This window comes from Ictalurus furcatus, chromosome 9, assembly GCF_023375685.1.
Source record: "Ictalurus furcatus strain D&B chromosome 9, Billie_1.0, whole genome shotgun sequence".
Taxonomy (NCBI): Eukaryota; Metazoa; Chordata; class Actinopteri; order Siluriformes; family Ictaluridae; genus Ictalurus; species Ictalurus furcatus.
The window spans coordinates 7,198,173-7,216,049 of NC_071263.1; the positions used below are offsets into that span (position 1 = coordinate 7,198,173).

Below are 17,877 nucleotides of genomic sequence, written 5' to 3' on the forward strand. Positions count from 1 at the left end.
CTGTCCCCTCAAAATAACTCAACACAGAGTTATTAATGTCTAAACCGCTGGCAACAAAAGTGAGTACACCCCTAAGTGAAAATGTACAAATTGGGCTCAATTAGCCATTTTCCCTCCCTGGTGTCATGTGACTTGTTAGTGTTACAAGGTCTCAGGTGTGAATGGGGAGCAGGTGTGTTAAATTTGGTGTCATCGCTCTCACACTCCCTCATACTGGTCACTGGAAGTTCAACATGGCACCTCATGGCAAAGAACTCTCTGAGGATCTGAAAAAAAGAATTGTTGCTCTACATAAAGATGGCCTAGGCTATAAGAAGATTGCCAAGACCCTGACACTGAGCTGCAGCATGGTGGCCAAGACCATTCAGCGATTTAACAGGACAGGTTCCACTCAGAACAGGCCTCGCCATGGTCAACCAAAGAAGTTGAGTGCATGTGCTCAGCATCATATCCAGAGGTTGTCTTTGTGAAATAGACGTATGAGTGCTGCCAGCTTTGCTGCAGAGGTTGAAGGGGTGGGGGGTCAGCCTGTCAGTGCTCAGACCATACGCCGCACACTGCATCAAATTGGTCTGCATGGCTGTCGTCCCAGAAGGAAGTCTCTTCTAAAGATGATGCACAAGAAAGCCTGTAAACAGTTTGCTGAAGACAAGCAGACTAAGGACATGGATTACTGGAACCATGTCCTGTGGTCTGATGAGACCAACATAAACTTATTTGGTTCGGATGGTATCAAGCGTGTGTGGAAGGCAACCAGGTGAGGAGTACAAAGACAAGTGTGTCTTGCCTACAGTCAAGCATGGTGGTGGGAGTGTCATGGTCTGGGGCTGCATGAGTGCTGCCGGCACTGGGAAGCTACAGTTCATTGAGGGAACCATGAATGCCAACATGTACTGTGACATACTGAAGCAGAGCATGATCCCCTCCCTTCGGAGACTGGGTCGCAGGGCAGTATTCCAGCATGATAACGACCCCAAACACACCTCCAAGACGACCACTGCCTTGCTAAAGAAGCTGAGGGTGAAGGTGATGGACTGGCCATGCATGTCTCCAGACCTAAACCCTATTGAGCATCTGTGGGGCATCCTCAAATGGAAGGTGGAGGAGCACAAGGTCTCTAACATCCACCAGCTCCGTGATGTCGTCATGGAGGAGTGTAAGTGGACTCCAGTGGCAACCTGTGAAGCTCTGGTGAACTCCATGCTCAAGAGGGTTAAGGCAGTGCTGGAAAATAATGGTGTCCACACAAAATATTGACACTTTGGGCCCAATTTGGACATTTTTACTTAGGAGTGTACTCACTTTTGTTGCCAGAGGTTTAGACATTAATGGCTGTGTGTTGAGTTATTTTGAGGGGACAGCAAATTTACTCTGTTACACAAGCTGTACACTCACTACTTTACATTGTAGCAAAGTGTCATTTCTTCAGTGTTGTCACATTAAAAGATATAATCAAATATTTACAAAAATGTGAGGGGTGTACTCACTTTTGTGAGATACTGTGTGTGTGTGTGTATGTGTATATATATATATATATATATATATATATATGTATATATATATATATATATATATATATATATATATATATATATATATAAACATATCCTATAAGACTTTACCAGGACCAATGACTGTCTTCTCTTTAAACCGTATAGCTGAAGCGCTGTTTAACAATTTAATTTAATTAAACTACATAACAGATTTATAACTGTGTAAAGATAAGGAGAAAAAACATTACTTGCCTTGAGTTGGTGCCCAGCTCAGCTGCTCTGGCTCCACTCAGATGAAGCTGTGTGAGAGAGAGAATGAACTCCAGCGGGAAAGATGTTGTTTTCCCTGTGGGGGAGGGGCAACTCTCAGCTCCTAACCTACATGTATTTATTAAACGCGGTTTTGACCACATATTAGCAATGAAGGGATTGCGACTTTTTTATTCAGGTATATAAAATAAACAACATTTTTACACGTCATGGAAATGTCTAGAGTAAAATCTATTTAACAATCCATTCATATATAACACAGACTACCAGTTCAAGATATAGCCTACACAATGAAATCCAACGTGGTTTAGGAACAATATCTGCGCATGAGCGTGCTTAGCTTCGTATGTTTTGGTTTCGTATGTGCAGTTTCGTATGCAAGAGATTTCGTATTCCCATAAAAAATGAAATAAAAATAAATCTTAGTGAACAATGAACAATCACATCTAGATATATTTCTTTGAAATTACACAGCAGTAAATTCATTAATCAGTTTTTTTTGCATAATTTCAAAGTAATATAGCGTTTCAAGAATGTTAACATTGTTCAAGCTTCTTTTCTACGTATATTCGACGTCGGTGATTTTTTTCGTCATGATCAAGCCTCTTTTCAACTAACTGTAGCTTTCATTTAAACAGCGGGAGTTCGCTTGACTTCGTCGAAAGCGCGTTTGTGTTTGCTGGGTACACACACATACATAAATACATACATACACCCACACACACACACACACACACACTCCTGGCCAAAAAAGGATGGCCCAAGGCAAAATATTTAAAACTTTATAAAGAATTAAATAAATAGATAAAGTAAATAAATATGGGATAGCTTTTCCCTTTGATTTCTTTAATTGTTTAAGCCTTGTGGACAGCTATTTATTTTTATTTTATTTTATTTATAAGTCACCAACAAACCTCCTCCTCTCGTCAGACTCTGGTCGTCTTAGTATCCTCATCCTCCTCGAGCTTGCTGCAACTTTTAATACCATCAACCATACCATCCTTCTCTCCCATCTGGAAATCTCCTTCAATGTAACTGGTATTGCACTCTCCTGGCTGAGGTCATATCTGACAAATAGACAGCAGCTTGTCCACATCAACAATAATCATAATTATACGTCATCATGGGCTACACTTCCACTGCTAGCAGTGTAGCAGTGTAGCACTACACTAACTCAGGGACATCTAGAATTCTGCTGCAACTCTGCTCACTCATTCTCGCTCTTGTGTCTCTTGTGTCTCATCACCCCTGTCCTCCAGAATCTTCACTGGCTTCCTGTCCCACAATGGATTCAATATAAAGTCCTTCTCTTCACTCTCAAAGCTCTTTATAATCAGGCCCCCTCTTATAACAGTGATTTGCTCCAATATCACACTCCTTCCCATAGTCTCCATTCCTCTGATGCCAAATTCCTGTCTATACCACTCAGAACTAAGAACCGGACCTGGGGTGATGGAGCATTTTCCATAGCTGCCCCCTCCCTCTGGAATTCTCTTCCCAAGCACATCTGAGATTGCACCGATCTGGCCAAATTCAAATCATTACTCAAAACTCACCTTTTCAGGATTGCTTTCAATCTCTGATTAATGCTGTATGCTACTGGTTATTTGTGCTGTCTTCTGACTTTGAGATTATGCTGTATGGTTTTATTGTGTTGTCTTATGACTATTTTTTTTAACTTGTGTAAAGTGTCTTTGAGTATGTTGAAAAGCGCTCTATGAATAAAATTTATTATTATTATTATTATTATTATTATTATTATTATTTTTATTTATTTTATTTTAACTTTATTTTAATTTTGTACACCCAGACATGTTACTTTGAATTTTATACCAAACTGTTTAATCATTATCATGATTTTACCTTTGCGTAGAAGAAGACTATATAAGTGATTTTACCTGTTTCTAGTTTTTCCTCTAACAGTAAAACTTTAATTTAGCTTTTTTTTAGCCATTCAGAGGTGGATTTACTCCTATGCTTTGGATCACTTTCTTGTTGCATAATCCAGTTGTGCTTGAGTTTCAACTTATGGACTGAAGACCAGACATTCTCCTTTAAGATTTTCTGGTAGAGAGCAGAATTCATGTTTCATTCAGTTATTGCACATTTCCCAGGCCCTTAAGCAGCAAAACATCCCCACACCATCACACCTCCACCACCATGCTTGACTGTAGGTATGATGTTCTTTTTGTGGAATTCTGTGTTTGGTTTATGCCAGATGTAACAGGACCCCTGTCATCCAAACAGTTCCACTTTCGACTCATCAGTCTACAGAATATTCTCCCAAAAGGTTTTGGCTAAATTCATGCCTTGTCATACTTCCATGGATGCCAGTTTTGCCTACTGTCTTTCTGATAGTGGAGCCATGAACAGTGAATTTTATTCATGCAAGAGAGGCCTGTAGTTTCTTTGATTTTGTCCTTAGTTCTTTTGTGACTTCCTGGATGAGTGTTTGCTGTGCTCTTGGAGGAATTTTGGAAGGTTGGTCACTTCTGGGAAGGTTCACTACTCACTACTACGTTTTTTCGTATTTGGAGATAATGGCTCTCATTGTGGCTCTTTGGCGTCCCGGAGCCTTTGAAGAAGTTTTGTAATCCTTCCCAGACTGATGTTTTTCAACATATCATGATGTGATTGAAGTGTAGACTTTCACCTTTAATTCAAACGGTTTAACAAAAATATTGCATTAACCATTTTAGAATTATAGCCATTTATACCTCTGTTTTCACAGGCTCACAGGTAAGTGGACAAAATAACAAATTATATGTTATATATTATAAAGCGCCATCCTATTACTTTTGCAGCATTTGACTGAATCTGAGCAAAGGGTATAGCTCTATACACTTCAGAATTCATCCTACTACTTCTATTAGCAGTCACATCAGCTATAACAACCAGTGACGCAGTTCCATTGGCAACCATACGTGCCCATGCCATAACACTTCCTCCACATGTTTGACAGATTATGTGGTATGCTTTAGATCATGAGCACTTCCTTTACTTCTCCATACTCTTCTCTTCCTGTGATTCTAGTACAAATTAATCTTGTATCAGGACTGGTCAGGCTTTTTTTAGAGGTTTTTTAGCAAAAAAAAAACAAACCCTGGCCTTTCTGTTCTTGAGTGTTACCAGTGGTTTCCATCTTGAGGTAAATCACCTGTATTTACATTCATGAAGGCATCTCTTGAATGTAGACTTTGACAATGATATGCCTACCTCCTCAAGAGTGTTCTTGACCTGGCTAGATGTGGTGAAGGGGATTTTTTTCAACAAGGAAAGTATTCTGTGATCATCCAATTTAGTTGTCTTCCATGGCCTTTTGGTGCTGCTGAGCTTGCCAGTGCATTCCTTCTTTTTAAGAATGTACCAAATTGTTGATTTGGCCACTAATGTTTCTGCTATGTCTGATCTATTTTGTTGAGTTCCTGAGTTCCTATGAACAGCTGCCAAATGTAAACTCAACACCTGGAGTCCAGACATTTTATTGCCTTAATTTGTCATGAAATAACGAGGAAACAGGACACATCTGGCCATGAAATTGTTTATCAGTTAATTGTCCAATTACCTTTGAGCCTGTGAAAATGGAGGGACACTGTAAAAATTGGCTGTCATTCCTAAACAGTTAATGCAATATTTTTGTTAAACCCCTTGAATTTAAGCTGAAAGTCTATCTTCAATGACATTTAAGATAAATCATGGCAGAACTTTTCCTACTCTCAATGGGAAATTACAATGTATAAAAATTAAGTTAAAAACAATCAGAATCAGTTCAATAGAAAATAGGAAAAATAACAGTTATAACAAAAAAAAGATACAATAACCTTGTTGCCAAAGTGTGCACACCCTTTTATAAGTTGGGATGTGGCTGTGTTCACAATGAACCAATCACGTTCAATCTTCCAGTGGTGCTTGAACGTTTGTTTTAGAATTTTCTACATATCCACATAAATATGACTAAAACATCATCAGATTTTCACACAAGTCCTAAACGTAGACAAAGAGAACCCAGTTAAACAAATGAGACAAAAATATTATACCTGGTCACTTATTTATTGAGGAACAATGGTTAAATGTTACATATATGTGAGTGGCAAAAGTATGTGAACCTTTAGGATTAGCAGTTAATTTAAAGGTGAGACAATCAGGTGTGAGTGAGCACCCTGTTTTATTTAAAGAACAGGGATCTATCAAAGTCTGATCTTCATAACACATGTCTGTGGAACTGTATCATGGCATGAACAAAGGAGATTTTTGAGGACCTCACAAACAGTTGTTGATGCTCATCGGGCTGGAAAAGGTTATAAAACCATTTCTAAAGAGTTTGGAATCCACCAATCCACAGTCAGACAGATACAAATGTAGAAATTTAAAGACCAGTGTTACCATCCACAGGAGCGGTCGATCAACAAAGACCGCATTTACACTACATGGTTCAAGTGACCCAACTCCAATTTTTTCCTCCCATGTGGCACAGATCGGATATGAGTCACGAATGTGTAAGCAGGAAAAAAGCACATGGATTCCGATATTCTCAGATCCGTTTCAGGCCTCATTCACATGTGGAAATAAATCTGATATGAATCGGATATGTGCATTTGCGTACGTCATTAAAAAAGTGAATGACGTCAACTCAGGTGGACATCAACCAACTTTCAACAAGGGCTCTCTTCTTTTTTTGTCACCTTAAGCGGCTGTGTTTTGCTTACCTTTAAAAATGGTGCGGAAAGCAAAAGCTTATATTATATTTTTGTCTGCATACTTTACAAATTGCCCCATTTTTCTTCTAGTGACGTCTACCTTGGGTTGTTTCATGAAGTGTACAGTGTAAATGCAGATATCAGACATGGGTCACTTTTAAAAGAAGATGTAAGCGGGTCATAAAAAAAAAATCTGATGTAGTCAACAAATCAGAATTGGGCATCAAGACCCGCAGTGTAAATGCAGCCAAAGATCACTCCAAGAGCAGGATGTGTAATAGTCTGCAAGGTCACAAAGGAACCCAGAGTAACTTCTAAACAACTAAAGTCCTCTCTCACATTGGCTAATGTTAATGTTTTATTATCTGACTGCTGAAGCCATGGTCTGCAAAAAGCTGACAAAGCCTGAACAGGGTCTCACTGTCGATAGAAATCGATCAGGTGAGGTGTTAAAAAAAATCCAAAACATTAAATGTACCATGGAACACTGAAGGCCATCATCAACAAGTGGAGAAAATTGAGCAGCACAGTGACATTACCAAGAACAGGTTACATAATCTCTGCTAAGCTGTGCAATACTGAGTCAAAGGACTCTTACTCTGTGATTCTCAACTGATGTAATGCCTGACTAGACTGAAGTCACTTTAAGGATCACGACCAAGCAAGGACAGATTGAATGTTCTTTCTTCAATAACGGCATTGTAGTAGCTACAATTAGTTTGTTAATTAGATCCACTCATTTGCCCACTTTTGCCTACAATGCCTGTCACTCAATTTCATTCCGCTATTTATCCAGCTGCCTAATCTATTAGCTATTTTTGATACATTTTTATATATTTATATTGTAACATATTTTGAATAATAATATGTTAATAATAATTTTGAATAATTTATAACATAACTTTGTGTATTATGTGTGTGTGTGTTCCTCCCCAGTCTAGGGGTCGGAAGGAGGTAACAAGGAAAGGAAAAATAAAAGTACATCTGAGCCCTTCTCCAATTCCAGCACTTGACATGCACACACAGGATTTCAAAATTCAAATGTAAAGATTTATTAAACAGCTTAAAATGAAGCAACAGACTTCAGGAGGAGGCCAGGCCAAAATAAGAAACAAAACACCCACTGACTCCTAACAGAGGAAGCTATCTTAATCTAACAACCAAAAGAACAGAGAATTAACAACAGAAATCTTACCTCACTTCTCTTTCTTACAAAACAGGAGAAAAAGGTGATAATCACAAAATAAATGCCACCTTCCTGCTTACGCATCTGGATAATATTAACAAAGAAATTATCAGTACTAAACAACACAAGAAAATACAGAATTTTACAAACTATAAAAAATGTAGGCAACAAAATATCAAGATATTATAAAAATAAGTAGTCAGCTAGGTCTATACAACAATTCAATAGTTTCCCTCTTTGAATCTAGACACACTGTCTGGAATGGAAGAAGGATGAGCTTGCCAGCCACAAGACAGGATCTCTGCTCTTTGCATTTTTAAATCAAGCTTTATTGAGAAATTTAAAAACTTATTACAGACACTTATTTACAATTACAAAAATACATTATACTCCATTATTTGCATTTACACCATGCATATATAAATACACACATTTAATGAGTTCAAATCAAGCTTCTCAATGCCTTTAACTGCTTTCCTCTCTTATGGTAATCAATCCCTGCCTGAGACTGATTATTACCATAACAATCTGCAGCTGGTGGTAATCAAGCAATCTGTTTAACACAGAGAAGAAAGAAAACAAAGCGCCAAAACAGCGAGACCATGCGCACAGACAATATTATTACACTTTCACATTATATTAAACAATAAACATACCACATGAATAAACAATAACAAAAATTAAAGCCCTGGGACGCAACACCCCCACCCTTAGTTACAAACCATGATTAACAAATGATCAAGGTTAATAATTAAACAGAAAGATATCCTCTTTAATAAGAGAGCAGGTTTCACTCACCACCATGAGCTCTAGAGAGGGCATTCGCCACCATGTTGTCTACTCCCTTTTTGTACCTAATGTCAAGCACAAATTCTTGAAGAATAAGAGACTAACCTCTGATTAGAATTGGCCAGTTGTCACAAAAAAACTAGAGGATTCTGATCGGTATAGACAATGATTGTGGCACTACTACCATTACCTAAAAAGTTTAAGTGCCCACCGCAAGACTAAAGCCTCCTTCTCAATGGTATTATAGGCCTACACCCGCTCCAACTCCACTAGCATCCATCTGCAGCTTTAAAGGTCATTCAAAATTTGGAGCAGATAAAACAGGTGTATGACATCTCTAACACTCAATGCTCAAAACTCCATACAAAACCTTTTCTCAGCCTTAAGAAGATCTGTCAGTGGAGTAATCACTGAAGCAAAATTTCAGCAAAATAGTATCCAGCCATCCCTAAGAAACTGTGCTATTCTCGTTTGCTACTTGGTGTGGGAAATTCCATGATAGCTATAACCTTAGCGTCCAGTGGTTTTACCTGCCTACTAATTTGCCATGGTATGTCACTACTGCCTTTTCAAATTCACATTTAGCAAGATTGAGGGTAAGGTGGGCATTTGCAAACCGCTTTAACAGTGCCTCAAGTGTTTGAAAGTGTTCACCCCAAGTCATAGAGTAAATAACAACGTCCTCAAGATATACTTCACAGTTCTGTACTCCAGACAAGAGAAGATGTTCAGAGCTATGTATTGAATAAACAATCAATCAATATAACAGGACATACCTGGATAACAAAAAAACAGTCATATGTCAGTCATATGTTCCAATATTTTGGATCACCTCCAAATTGGGTGGTCTGTGCTATGTTCTATGTCATTTAACACAGTGACATAGAAATACCAGGAAATAAAGGCTGAAAATCTAAACTCTCATCTCATATTAAATTTTTGATCTCAAACCCAAATGTCTTCAGTCTACAGCAAAAACAATTAAATGGCCTTGCTGTTCCAATAGAGGGGACTGTATCTAAATAAACAAAACAGGTTCAGGACAAAGTTCTAGAGGGGTAGAGTTTGGTCATTTTAAAAAATCCCAAATTTTGAACATCCTGACGAGCACCATCGAATCCATTATTGGAACCTGGAAAGAATGTGGTACATATGCAAATCACCCAAGAGAAGGCCATCCACAAAATGTCAGGTACTTTTTCACAGTTTGTGCTAGGCTTGGTCTTCATGATCCTGTTTGTTTAGGCATGTTCTCTAATAAACATATAATCCCAATTAAGTCCATTTCAGTTCCAGGTCATAACACTACAAAATGTGGGAAAGGGGGTAAATATTTATGCAACACACTGTAATATCAACTGCCAGTTTACTGTTATATGTTGTTAGACATACCAAATAAGTGAGGACTTATGGAGAGCAATAGAAAGGCCTGAAGGGTGTCATTACTATACATATGAGGAGTCATTATTATAAATGCCATCTAGAGGCATTTTTAGTCAAGAACATTCTGTTAATTTTCACTCACAGCATGTCAGCCCATCATCACCAGCTCTTAGTCTCAGAATTTCGTGCTGCAGTATCACCGCCTCATAGGGGCCACTGTGATATCAGCCTCAATATTTAAAGGAATACTGTCTTATTACTTGTGCCACAGACAAGCCAAAATGTTACACTGATCCTTTCAGCTCATGCATACAGAGGAAATTCATTCTAAGCAATGATTATAGCACAAATTATAACAATAAAATTATAAACCTGTATCCTCTTGTGAATACTACCCCACTGCTTTTTATAAACCCCATTGGCAAATTATAAAAAGGTCTTGTACAACTTGAATTAATAGAAAATACTGCGATGTCGTATTCCAGTGACACATTTTTTGTATGACTACAGTGGCACCCAGTGGAGGTCTACCACCATGGCAGAGAGGAACATGTTGGGGGTGCATAGCTTTATCAAACAGTTGAACATCAATTTGTAAGTCAAGTTCTGTGTACAGACATGAAGTATGGGCTGAATATCAGTAATTTGCACAAAGACAAGCATTTGGGTGTTTTGGTCCTGACAAATGAATAATAACTCTGTAGTTAGTCTGGATGTGCATTTTTTGAGTCAGATCCATTAGAGCTGAATTTGGTCCTGTGGTAGGATCAAGAATCACTAAATGTTTAAGATGGGACAACTGTGCAAGTCCCAGCAACTCTTCCACAGGAACTTTATAGTGTCTGAAAGAAGCAGAGACATTAAAAATGATTTATTTATCATATAACACAAAAGAAAAAGAGCATAAGCCATTATAGCTATGGCTGAACATGAAGCTCTGACCTTATTGCCAGGCTCTGTAGCTTGGGGAAAAGCCAAGGAACCTCAGCAATGACTCTTTGTCTTTTATGGAAACATAGGTCCAAGTGCAGGTGCAGGAGATCTGGCACTCGATGTGCTAAGTCCCTCAAAGCTTTAAACTCTGCCATCACTCCTTTGAGGGACAAGTGTTGCACTGTTGCAGGCACTGAGTTAGCATAGACACCAAGTGGTGGTCCCACTGAAAACAATTAAATGCATACATAAAAGAAATGTTTACTTAAATATAGAATATCACCTCTTATAGTAAACCAGCAAATTTCAGCATTGTCTGACAATTGTAAGATTTTTGCATAAATTGCTATGAGTAGTTGACAGAGTGCAGGGTGAAATCCTCTTCTAACCTCATTTATATGAATCCATATTTTGTGTGAGACTGGGTTGGAAATTTATACAAGCTCCTGATATTATTCAACCTAGAAAAGTCAATGCACACATTCACAGACTCATTCACACCTAGGGGCAATTTACCATGGCCAATCCACTGATGTTTTTTTCTAGATGGGAAGAAACTGGAGAACCCAGAGGAAACCCATGTGGACAGAGAGAACATATGAAATGCTACACTGACAGTAACCCAAATTCAGGATCAAACCGGAGACCCTGAAGCTGTGAGCTGGCAACACTACCTTCTGCATCACCATGTCACTCTTGTCTTTTACAGTTAAATAAAATCAAATAAACCAAACAAGAGAGAGTAAATTAAATATATAAAAAATGTGTTAAATGAAGAAGATACAGTTGTTTTCATTTGTACATTTCAAACTTCAAGAGCCAATAAGGATATATTTAAGAAATATGGTTGTCTATGAGCGCAATATTGGGGAACAAATTGTTCTCTGTTCTGAATGCTTTTGGAACTATTGCTAAACTGTTGCAGTGAGGACACAGTGATATTGCCTAATTTGTGAGGATTTCCCATTGACAAGTTTTAAAAAAACACAATTCTTCCATTTCTTTATATATCTTCTGTTTTCCAAGAAAAGTGTAGACCCAGAGAATAATATCCCTAGTTGGAGGTCAGACTCACATGAAATATTTAGCTTTGAGAGGAGGGGCATTGTTGACAGCCATGTCTTAAGATGGCACAGCTTTGATTTCGGAGACCAGTCTCTATACTGTACTGTCAGGAATTTGAGCGAAGGAAGACCCTGCAGAGCCACAGGAGAGAGAATGGGGTCCATGTAGTTCAACAATTCCAAGCTGATCAATGCTGGCACTCTGCACTGTGAACCTTCTGGAATTAGAGCAACTTAGGTAAAATCAATTTCACTGAAGTAACAGATTCCATATACCTGCAACGGCTTTAGAAAAAGACATAAAGAATTTACGTACACACAACTTGTATTATTGTCATCCTTCACAAGAAAGTGCAAAAAATTTGTTTATAAAACAAACATTACACATGATTCAATATGATTTTCATACAACAAAAATAACTGTAAATAATTTTATTTTCTCACAAAAACATGTGGCAAATTTACAGTATACCCTTACAATTCTGTGAAAATATGACCTAAAACACAATCAGATTTTCACAAGTCCTAAAAGTAGACAACGAGAACCCAGTTAAACTAATGAGACAAAAATATTATACTTGGTAATTTACTTATTGAGGAAAACAATTCAATATAACATATCTGTGAGTGGCAAAGTATTTGAACCTTGCTTTCAGTATCTGGTGTGACCCTGTTGTGCATCAATAACTGCAACTAAAATGTAGTTGCTGCTGTTGTTCAGTCCTGCACATCGGCTTGGAGGAATTTTAGCCCATTGCTCAGTACAAAGCAGCTTCAGCTCTGGGATGTTGGTGGGTTTCCTCACATGAACTGCTTGCTTCAGGTTCTTCCACAACATTTCTATTGAATTAAGGTCAGGACTATGACTTGGCCATTCCAAAACATTAACTTTATTCTTCTTTAACCATTCTTTGGTAGAACGACTTGTGTGCTTAGGGTCATTGTCTTGCTGCATGACCCACTTTCTCTTGAGATTCAGTTCTTGCACAGATGTCCTGAAATTTCTTTAGAATTTGCTGATATAATTGAGAATTCATTGTTCAATGATGGCAATCCGTCCAGGCCCAGATGCATCAAAACAGGCCCAAACCATGACACTACCACCACTATGTTTCAAAGATGGGCTAAGGTTCTTATGCTGGTATGCAGTGGTTTCCTTTCTCCAAACAGAACGCTTCTCATTTAAACCAAAAAGTTCTATTTTGGTCTCATCCATCCACAATTTTTACCCATTAGCCTACAGGCTAATGATCTTTAGCAAACTGCAGAAGGGCAGCAATGTTCTTTTTGGAGAGCAATGGTTTTCTCCTTGCAACCATGCCATACACACCATTGTTGTTCAGTGTTCTCCTGATGATGGACTCATGAACATTAGCCAATGTGAGAGATGACTTTAGTTGCTTAGAAGTTACCCTGGGTTCCTTTGTGAACCTGTGGACTTATAACACATCTTGCTCTTGGAGTGATCTTTGTTGGTTGACCACTCCTGGTGGTCCAATCTGTCTGAATGTGGATTGGGGAAATCCAAACTCTTTAGAGATGGTTTTTAACCTTTTCCAGTCTGATGAGCATCAGCAACTCTTTTTCTGAGGTCCTCAGAAATCTCCTTTGTTCATGCCATAACAGACTTTGATAGATCCCTGTTCTTTAAATAAAACAGGGTATTCACTCACACCTGATTGTCATCCCGTTGATTAAAAACACCTGACTCTAATTTCAAAATAAACTGCTAATCCTAGAGGTTCACATACTTTTCCTCCTCACGGATATGTAATATTGGATAATTTTCCTTAATAAATAAAGAACCAAGTATAATATTTTTGTCTCATTTGTTTAATTGGGTTTTCTTTGTCTACTGTTGTTGTGCAATCCTAAGACTGTGATCCAAGATCCTCTACAAGTGTCTCCAACCTTCTTACGTTATGTCACTTACTGATGATCAGCAAACACTCAGCCATTGTGTGAGTGCGGTGCCAGTTTGCCCCAGGCAATGCTGCCTTGGGCAGTGCACACCACTTGAAACTGATGCCTTGGCAAAAGTTCACTCAAATTTGACCCAGTTTACACTATACTTTTCAATGTGCAACCAATAAGACATAGCAAATATGTGACTCTGTAGTTAAAATGGAGGAGCAGTTATTTATTTTGCATGTCTAAATATCCAGAGGTAATATCCAGAGTCAAGCTGAATTCCAGCTTGGCTAAATATCCACATAGAACCAGGAATAGCAGATTTGTCAGATGCTGATTTAGGTAGTCCACTAGCCATGATAGGCAGACTAACACGAATGATCCATTTTCAAACAAATATTGATGACGTAGCACCACTTCAACCTCACTAACTTAGAGATTCATTCACTAGATTTGGTGACTTTTCATACCACTTTAGTGACTTTATTTGAAAAATGAGCCTAGTGAGAAATCTATCAACTTTTTGAGCAGATGTTAGAGTAGGGCTGGGCGGTACAGCTAAAAAAAAAATGTATCACAATATAATGTTTCATATCATTCCGTATTGATAATTATTGATAAATTTATATCTTTTTTAAACAAAGACCAGTAGAAAAAAGGTTTGAATTTAACCACTCTACTTTTAATTTACCCACTTTATTAAGGCAAACCACAAATAATTTGTTTTAATAGCAAAATAGAATTTCAACAAATTACTAATATCTTATATGAAGATTAAATAAATAAGTGCTAAAGAAACTCTTGAACTTAATAAATAAAATGTTACAAAATGTGTGACTGTAAAAGTGTAAATGTAGAACAATCAAGGCAAACTTTAAGGGAGATCAACATAGCATTATAGCGGAGAATGTGACTCATGGTGCTCTGGATTGTGCTCAGCCTGTTAGCACAATTAGGCTAGTCTCATATAAAACTTCCACTTTAACACTTACTTCCGGATAACACTGTGTTGAGGTCTGCACCTGACGAGTCGAGCTCCTGCTCTGAGGACACTCACTGTCCTCCCCAGATCCGACATTTTAACAAAAAAAAAACACAAAATGTGGCAAAATGACTCAAATCTTCTTTGCCCACTGTTCAGAGTCACACGCACTGTCATGTGCGGAGTACTGCGCATGCGTACTACAAGTCTCTCGCAGTTTGTGTTTCCATTCTTGGCCAGGATGGTTGTTTTGCAAAACCTACACACAATATTGTTCTGATGTTGGTCAGACGAAAAGAAACCAAAAAAATACTGCCACACTGGCAAGCTGACGTCCTTTTTATTCACAATTTCCTCGGCAGGCTCTAAACTCAGCTCTGAAAGGCTGTTTATGATCCAGGGACAGCGCACGCTTGAGGATTGATCATGCAAACAAATTTCATGTCTGTTTACATTTTATCAAGCGTTATACTGAACATTTTTTCTATCGTTAACAATAACCGTGTACCGATACCATTTTATCGCCCAGCCCTACGTTAGAGACTCTCTTGCACTCTATACGGCTCCACCTCACATCACAGCTGCTTGTTAGATGCGTTGAGAGAGAAGGTTTGTTAAACTTACCACCAGGGTGTAAAACCTATGCTGAGTAGTGCTTGTGCAAGCTTATGTTCCACAATGGCAAATCACTAATCAGTGTTGTTTGTCCCACTTGTGCAATTCTTCTATCTTCATTTGAAACTCTATTCTTGCCTATTTTTACAAGTGATAAAAGTGAGTTATGTCAACTGTAACTGTTTCCTTCATGTCTGAGCCAGCTACTTACTACAACTCCACATTTTTGTCTGCACTCTTGATAGGAATCATAGTACAGGGTGTCTGAAATTTCAGTAACCAATGACTGTAAATCTACATCCACTTAATTTTTATTTATTTATTATTTACAAAATACCGTATGCTCGACATGTTCACCTTTACACTCTATGCATTTTCTCAGCCGCTGTATCATGTATGTGTGGATTTTGCACAACAGTTTCCATTGGTTCTGGTTCCTGACTTTTTGGACATCCTGTATTTTGTAAATACGTAAATACTTCATGGTGCCATGACCAAATGATTCTTTTGATAAGTTATATAAATACGTTGTATTCTAATATGTTCTATTCTGAAAACTGTTCTATTAATGGAAAACGTTCTGATATTCAAATGATTCAAGATTCAGTGAATTTGCATGTCTGGTGATTATCTGGTGATTCTAGCGACTTTTGAGAATGTATTAGCTACTTTCCCCTGAAAAGAGTCGGCAACACTGAATATAATGCAAATAATAATGCAACTAAATAATACAGTACACAAGCCATCACGTTTTGCAACTTATCCTCACCGGGCATGTGGTTTCCTTGTGGAAGGAAGAGGGCATCCTTGGAGACAGGGCCATGATTTGGTCCCATTTTCAAAGAGAGTTGTTTTAATTTTGGCAGGCGTTGTAACAGATTATGAAATGCTGCTGTAGGTATGGGTTTGCTGCAAGCATGGTAGTGAAGTGAAGTCAGAGTAGTGAGCTGGGAAAGCGCATTAATAATGTCCGACGTTGGAGCACAGACCACCTCACACAGGCTGAGATGCGACAGCTCGCGCAGTGCTGATAGTGATGTTAAACTCGGACAGATACACCGCCGAAGCACAAGTCGTGTTAGGTTTTTAAACTCACTAAGTGAATTAAGGACACTGGCACAGCACACATCCACAGTGATCGAATGAATCCATGGAAGCCGCAACGCAAGCTGTTTCCACTCTTTTCCATTTGTCTTAAGCACTACAACCGATGCTATCTTCCTGTTGCTGAGAGTTCTCCAGGAATGAGACGTGAATGAGTTGATTTTTTCAATGTACAGTGTGGTGTTCTTCCACAAAACAGGGCGATCAATCAGTCTCATAAAAAATCTACAGCTAGAGCGAACGCTTAATTTGTCATAAGTGGAAAGAAACTGAAACACGTGGACCCACACTTCTTCTGGTAGTCTAAACTCTTCCATCATCTTCTCTAGTACAGTAGCATACACCAAATAAATAATACGAAATGTAATAAAATGTATTTTAATTTTCGATTTAAAACGATATTTATCAGGGCGACGTTAAGTTCAGCAGTCAACACACATGCCTCTTCAAAACTTTTACTTGACTTCCTGGAACGCAAGGTTGCCAGATCTGCGTACCAAAATCACCCAATACAAACTGACCCAAGACCAATGCTACTTCCAAACCATCTGCACGTCTTTGTTTTTTAACATTTAAGTGCCACGCTTAACTCGAAGCTCCGAGGAGTGTGTCAGAAATCGACAGAGTTTAAATTAAAAAAACAAAACAAACAAAAAACAAACAAAAAAAAACTGTGCATGTCTGTGAATGTCTGTGAATGTGCACGCAGTTTTATATTTTACGACTCGCGTGTGTGCCATTTCACTACATTACAACACATTTTGTTACGTTTCAAAATAATTCATATAGCATATAAATAACTCATGTAGCATATAAAAGTATATTAATTCTCTGTTGGGAACAGCATCAGTTACCACAGCAGATTCAATTTTAGTAACTGTAATATTCAATTGTTTTTTTTTTAATCTGAAAGAAATTTTTTTATTATTATTTTTGGATAGCTAAATTGGAAATTTTAATTGGAAAACTAATTAAAAGGGGGATTACATAAAAAAAACACCAAAACATCCCATGTTTTTAGGCTTCTTGTTTACTAGAGTAGACAAATGTTTAAATATTGTTTTAAATATTATATCAAAAGATTTTTTGTCTGCTATAACCTTAGCAAGTTTCCTAAAGTGTTTATGCTTGCAAGACAGATTGCATGTGTGGTAATGATTGGGCAGCATCGTTGCTAACTGATCTGCAGCCCCTGCCAGTTTGTAAATTGGGAGTAGGTAATCACAATCTATGCCATTTTTGTATATATGAGTGGACAATATGGTGCAATTTTTAGTCCCATTGTGCGATATTGAAGATTTTTTTCGGTCGAATTGAAAGTCACCATCTTGCGAAAATAGGAGCCTGCGGAGTACAGACCTTAGAGCCAGAGCATGTGCAGTAGACATGGCTGATCGGACAGTATGTCCTCTTCTTGTCTGCCCATATTACTCAAGGACATCCCTGCTAC

At 38.1% G+C, this 17,877-nt stretch overlaps 1 protein-coding gene across 3 annotated transcripts; it reads right to left on the reverse strand.

The window, feature by feature from the left end:
* Positions 1-9,803: 9,803 nt before the first annotated feature.
* im:7136021 (uncharacterized) lies at positions 9,804-17,174 on the reverse strand. Of its 3 annotated transcripts, none has more exons than XM_053633755.1 (4): positions 16,093-17,174; positions 11,827-11,947; positions 10,761-10,977; positions 9,804-10,660 (listed from the first exon to the last, which is right to left on the reverse strand). In XM_053633755.1, exons 1-4 carry the CDS (start codon positions 16,144-16,146, stop codon positions 10,456-10,458), a joined length of 597 nt encoding a protein of 198 aa, XP_053489730.1. In that variant the 5' UTR covers positions 16,147-17,174; the 3' UTR covers positions 9,804-10,455. The 3 variants fall into 3 exon arrangements, with proteins under 3 accessions (XP_053489730.1, XP_053489728.1, XP_053489729.1); XM_053633753.1 differs by having other exon boundaries at positions 11,827-12,033; XM_053633754.1 differs by lacking the exon at positions 11,827-11,947.
* Between the last annotated feature and the right edge of the window lie 703 nt (positions 17,175-17,877).